We start from the raw sequence: 5,874 nt of genomic DNA, 5'->3' as shown, positions 1-5,874 counted from the left end.
ATGTTTTTTAAGGGATAACTCTTCAAAGTAAGGGTCTACGGGCGAAAATTTCGTCCGTTTGGCTCTATCTCTAACCGTTCGGGCGCCACAGGGAGTTTTTGACGAAAATAAGCGAAAAAATATACAATCCTGCATTCTTAGTCGAAGTGACGGGAAGTTGTCGGGCCGAAGGCCCGTATCTTCGTGTACATTTTTGCGCTTCCCGACTGGGGTGTCAGCGCCGCAGGCCTAGGTAGATGTATGTCAGGCGCGTCGCAGCGTAACAGTGTTTCGTGAGATATCGCGAAGCCTATTACGCGAGACGTGGTCTGGCGTACATCTACCTAGTAGTTGGCTGAGCGATTAGCGAAGCCCATTACTCCACTGACCGGAAAAGTTTCATTCTGTTTGTTTGTTTGTTTGTCTGTCTGTCCGTCTGTACGCACGATAACTCGAGAAAGAATTGAGATATCGATCTGGGAATTTCAGGGTCGTTTTGTATCATTAAAAGACTCAAAAATTGACTTTTTAAAAAATCAAAAACCACAGGCAACAAGATATTTTTTTTCCAAATATTTTTTTATGGTCTCCTGTAGGGTAACTCTTAAAAATAGATTCCTTTGAGACGAAAATTTTGCTCTATCTTGCACCGTTTGGGTGCTAGGGGGCATTTATTGACAAAAATGAGGTGAAAATGACGAAATCGTATAAAAATTACTGAATATCGACAAATTGTATATACACTTCTGTTAACTCGTCTCGGGTGTCAGCGCACTAGATAAAGGAGGAGGAGATCCACTGCCCTGTGGGCCAGCATAGGCGACCCGTGTCCTCGCTAAATTGCACTTTGCGTTCGGCTCTTGGTGTACGTCGGGCCGCCTTCGGCTCTCGAGCCGAAGGCGGCCCGGGGCCGGTACGTCAAGTCGCTCCCCGGCTCCGGCGAGCTGCGCTCGGGAGGCGGGGGAGGCGGCCGGCCGGCCGCCTGCTGCGGTGATGACGCGCGTCAACGCAGATCAGCGGGGAGGTGGAGGGGAGGGGGGGCCAGCGTATTTACTCGACAACCCCGAACTGCAGAAGCCGAGTAGAGCCGAGGAGAGCCGAGGAGAGCCGAGCGCGACCCGACGTACACCAAATCGCAGGTAGACGAGTTTCGAGACGGGGACGCCTTAATGGGCTGACAGTGGATCTCCTCCCTCCTTTACCTAGTGTCAGCGCCGCAGGCCTAGCTATATGTGCGCCAGGCGCGTCGCAGCGTAACAGTGTTTCGTGAGATATCGCGAAGCCTGTTACGCGAGACGTGGTCTGGCGTACATATAGCTAGTTATCTTGAAATACCTTATAATTTACTTATAATCTTCTATAGAACCGAAAACATTCTAAAATACTTTTATAATACCCACAATATATGGTACTGGGTACACGGCTCAGGCGAAACGGCCACCCCGCGTCTCTAGGTTGGGAAATTTGGAATTGGAAAATTGGTAAATAGGAAAAAAAATTAGGAATGCGAAATTTAGGACGAATGAGTTTAGGACATTTTGTGGTTAGGAAAAGTGGAGTAGGAAAAATGGGTGGGAACGAAGCAGAATGATTTCCATTTCCTTCTCCCTCGCATTCTCCTGCATTTTAGGTTTACCGGAATGCTTTATTACATTTCATGACATAATATGACAGAAATTTCCTATCATACACCTCACTGCCTCGGGATCTTTAAGACGCCAGAGAGAGTTATGATGAAAATAAATCAAAGAGTGGCAATTCACCTGCTAATACTTTAATAGTTTATACTAATACTTTTACTAATACTGACTACTACTGTTAATTTAATAGTTTATTGAACCCTATTTAAGCTTCATTCCAAGAAGCCTGTTACGCGAGACGTGGTCTGGCGTACACATAGCTAGTTTACTTTCGTTTCGCTTTTCCCTTTCGGATTACCAATTTTACCCTCTAAGCTACTTACTTTTATGATGAAAGCTGACGGCGACCGATGGGATTTGAACCCCGAACCTTACGATTAGGGGACGAGTTCTCTACCCCTTCCTGAGGGATTGGAATGAGTCCTCTTATCATCATTTTGACTGGATACGAGAGTACAGTAATCTTGTAAGCTGACCTTTTACAACTTGCACTATTCCCTGTAAACAATATGGCTTAGCTATGAGGTATACAGGCTGTTTAAGAGCAGTCATCTGCAGATGAAGTACGGCACAAATAAAAAGAAAGCCAGTCAAAGTAGGATTTTGTTTGTTGTTCTAAGATTTCTTTAAAACAGAAATACTGTCTGAGAATATGATGCCTCATTCTTGAAGCAATTCACACAGGGTAAGGTGCCCTATTGTGACCACTGTCCCATTGATGGCCACTTTTCTTGATTTCCAGCCAATCTGGTCACTTTGCAATCTTGGTCTTGAAGTAGTGTTCTAGTAAGGTCCCTACTTGGGCATAATAGGTCAAACTACTTCACATCGTTGTCTACATTACAAGAAAAGGGGATGGCCATCATTGGGCAGGCCCATTCTTAAGGGGGCCATCATACGGCATCTTACCCTACAAGCGAATAAAACATACAGGCATCAAACATTTGTAATACTTATATCACCATTTTTGACCTTCAGAGATTGGAACCTTTCGCGTGCTGGGAAAAAAGCAACGAAACCGTCTGAGCAGCCTACCGTGCTCCCACAATGTCCACTTGGCTTACAGTTGTTACTCAAATATAAGACACTACTAGGTAAAGCCGAAGCTTAAGGCTGAGGCAAAGATGCCACTCTTGACTTGAAGAAAATTCGTTTTTACAGTACACTTTAGTCACAAGGTTAATTTTATATTATTCAGAGATGAGATGCTGGAATTGTAAATATCTTGTTATTCTGCAAATAGTTTCCTAGATATTGTATGTTGGTTAAATTGTCCATTTCCTGCCCCCACTTCACCTAAGGATAACCTTCTTCCCTGCTTTCTTCACCTGTCGACAGCGATTCTTTTGTCTGTTTCCGTCTTTCGGTTTCACTGCACATCCACATTTCCTGGTCCTGGTTTGGTCTTGCGGCAAGAGGCATCCAACTGCTGAGAATCTTCATCTTTAACCATCTAATTTCTGGCTTGAATTTACAATGGAGGTATGTTATCATTGAATGTGTCAACATTTCATTCATAAAATGTGATATCGCGTACGATTAAATGTTAAATAAGAATGGCAAACGTCGTGCATTTGATAACCTCATAGGAATATCTTTGTATGTTGCTATTTTTAAAACATGTAGCTTGTAGCCTTTGTCTGATATTTTACTAGTTAAATTTGAATTCATCTTCAGTTCATTAAGGGGAGAGTATACTGAAAAAATTGATAAATCACCTAATTAAATGAATTAATCAAGTTAAAATCTAAACAAGGGACAAAATAAAAAAAGTACTCTATAATTGTTGTAGTATGCACTTTGAGGATTAATTTAAGGTATAGAATGCCAAAAGTCTACCAAAAAACTGTGCGCACAGAAGTTTTCAAAGTTACGTAAACTTTTAAGTTAAAAAAGTTCTATGCGCAAAGTTTTTTGATGGATTTGGACATGCTATAGCTTAAATGAGTTTTTAAAGTGAGTGCTACTACTATTATAAAACACTTTTTTGAAATTGTCTCTTGATTAGATTTTAAGGATTTCAGTATACCCTCCCCTTAAATGTCTATTTGTTATATTTTGTTTGTTTATGTTGCGAGAGGTTAGTCTGCGTTGTCACCAAGTCCTAGCCTGTGGTTTAATTCTCGGTTGGTGTGGGTTGTTGTGGCAGAGACACCGTTTAAATTGTACGCATGTGTCTCGTTGCACACGGCTGTGGATTAAAGAACTATTCTATTCACTGTGTTACATGTATTTTTACCCATTCTTAACTATCCCATTATCGTTTACTTGGTTGTAGAAAAAGAGTATTGTTCTCAAAGCATTGTCACATCTAAGCTAATTACATTTTTTTCTGTTCTTCCAGAGTCCAAGTAACTCCATGCGTGAAGGAGGGAAGGTGTGTATTGTTTTTATATATTTTTATAAAATATGTGACATTTCACTAATAAAAATATCTGACTATGAATAAAAATTTCATATTTTCAATTGTTTATATTATTGTGTCTTTGCAATGAAGACACATTATATGTAATTGAATGTTGGAGGTTAAGTTTTGTTGGTGAAAGTACTTGCAGTGTTGGTAATCGAAATGTGATTTTTTGCAGGATTCCAAGGAAAACAGCCCGCACAAGAAGTTCAAACACGCTAATAAAGAGTGGATACCATTCACTAGCATGGCTCAGCTTACCCCGAACATGCCATACAAGATTCTCAACTTGGTGGAATCCAATCACCCTGAATACGGCAAAGGGCAGCAAGCGACAATTGTGACTTCCAAAGGCCAAAAATGCCGTACTCAGTTGCCGGGAAAGTATCTGCGGGAGATTAGCCCAGAAGATGTGAAACAGATAAAATCTGATGTGATGAATGGAAAAGATATTTACCCAGTTTTTCGTGAGAAAACGGTCGATGGCAGCTTTCGCATTGACCTTACAGAAGCTAGTAAGTAATGTGCTTAATATATAGATAATTTGTACTTGATGTTTGGCTTAAGTAAATATTAATGTTCATTTATTGTTTTAGGTGCAGCCTGCATCGAGAATGTCTCAAGACACAAGGAAGTGCCTGAATTAGAAGATCCCGATAATTCAATTGAAGTTGAAGAACCCCAACTTGAGAATCCCAAGGAATCTGATGGAAATGAAGATGTCAAGTCCAGGGAATCCGAAGATGCAAACCAGAAGCCCAACGGATTCGCACTCAAGCTGGAGAAAGGATTGAATAATTCTTAGGTGTTGTCATATGATGCAGCCCTGTATTAAGTTCATTTTATGTATGCATGCTAAAATCCAAAGCTCATCATTGCAAAACTGAAGTAAAAAGACAGCATCAAGAATCACTTTTAACTTTGATATTTTGTATGGCTTGACGGGGTGATTTAAAGTGTCAAAAGGTGCTATATTTTTCTGTTCTGTTTTTCTGTGCTTCAGTTCGCAAAGCTGTGAAATTTGATCTCTCTTAATATTGTACCTGATAGTTTCTTATTAAAGACTGAAATTTCTTAAATTTTGGTATGTTGTGTTCATATTTTGTTCACGTGCTACGATATCTTGATATAACATGATTTATTACTTTCCAATTAAAATATATAATGGGGGGGGGGGGGGAATTACACATGACTAAGAATTGGTCTTCACACAATAGTGAAGCCGGTAATATGTGTGGTTTTTTTGTGAGCATGTTACTCGTGAGGGTGATTATGACATAAAGTGTACAGGGTGGACATAGCTTCGCGGGTTTCAGATGTTATCATTTGAAAGAAGATGAAACAAAAGAAAGTCAAAATTTATTCGTTTGTTCGTTAGTATGGGTTCCGTTTCTGCTAAAAACAACCGACACTCGATGCTCGATCTTTCTTTTCCTTCGAAGTGAAGAGACAGAACCACTGTATGTCAGTATACTGTGTTAAATACGTTTTCTTTTCGTTTCAACATGTCAGGCGAAACTTCTCAGGTAATGGATATTGCAATGACACGATTTTAACCATTTCAACACATTATGCCATCCGTTGTATGTTGAAATGAACACTGTAATATTTGTCTGAACATGTGCACACTTGTCCATTGAAATCATGACTTATGTTATTATTTTTAAATATGTCGTTTAGTGCTTTCAATGTATAATGCAAATCTTTAGCTCAGCGACTCGCAGTTTAGTGAAACTGAGTTTCGCCTTGTTCTTTAGTAAAATTGTATTTGATGACAATTTCTGTCTTGTTTATCATTTTGGGAAGTTCCGGGGGGCCCCCCTGCCGAGAGGTCCCCCCGCCGAGAGG

General features: G+C 40.4%; 1 protein-coding gene across 1 annotated transcript; it reads left to right on the top strand.

Annotated features, from left to right (window-relative positions):
- Positions 1-4,228: 4,228 nt before the first annotated feature.
- On the top strand, positions 4,229-5,125 carry LOC127751348 (uncharacterized). Its single transcript, XM_052274794.1, has 2 exons — positions 4,229-4,541; positions 4,623-5,125. The coding sequence occupies exons 1-2, from the start codon at positions 4,274-4,276 to the stop codon at positions 4,829-4,831; spliced, it is 477 nt and encodes a 158-aa protein (XP_052130754.1). The 5' UTR covers positions 4,229-4,273; the 3' UTR covers positions 4,832-5,125.
- Positions 5,126-5,874: the final 749 nt, after the last annotated feature.

This window comes from Frankliniella occidentalis, unplaced genomic scaffold (assembly GCF_000697945.3).
Source record: "Frankliniella occidentalis isolate FOCC.00 unplaced genomic scaffold, Focc_3.1 Scaffold441, whole genome shotgun sequence".
Taxonomy (NCBI): Eukaryota; Metazoa; Arthropoda; class Insecta; order Thysanoptera; family Thripidae; genus Frankliniella; species Frankliniella occidentalis.
Note: the sequence above shows the minus strand (reverse complement) of the source record. Positions and strands in the feature narration are given on the sequence as shown.

Coding starts and splice junctions, on each gene's coding strand:
- LOC127751348 (XM_052274794.1), top strand. CDS start 4,274: ATGGCTCAGCTTACCCCGAACATGCCATACAAGATTCTCAACTTGGTG. Junction 4,542..4,622: donor CATTGACCTTACAGAAGCTA/GTAAGTAATGTG, acceptor TTATTGTTTTAG/GTGCAGCCTGCATCGAGAAT.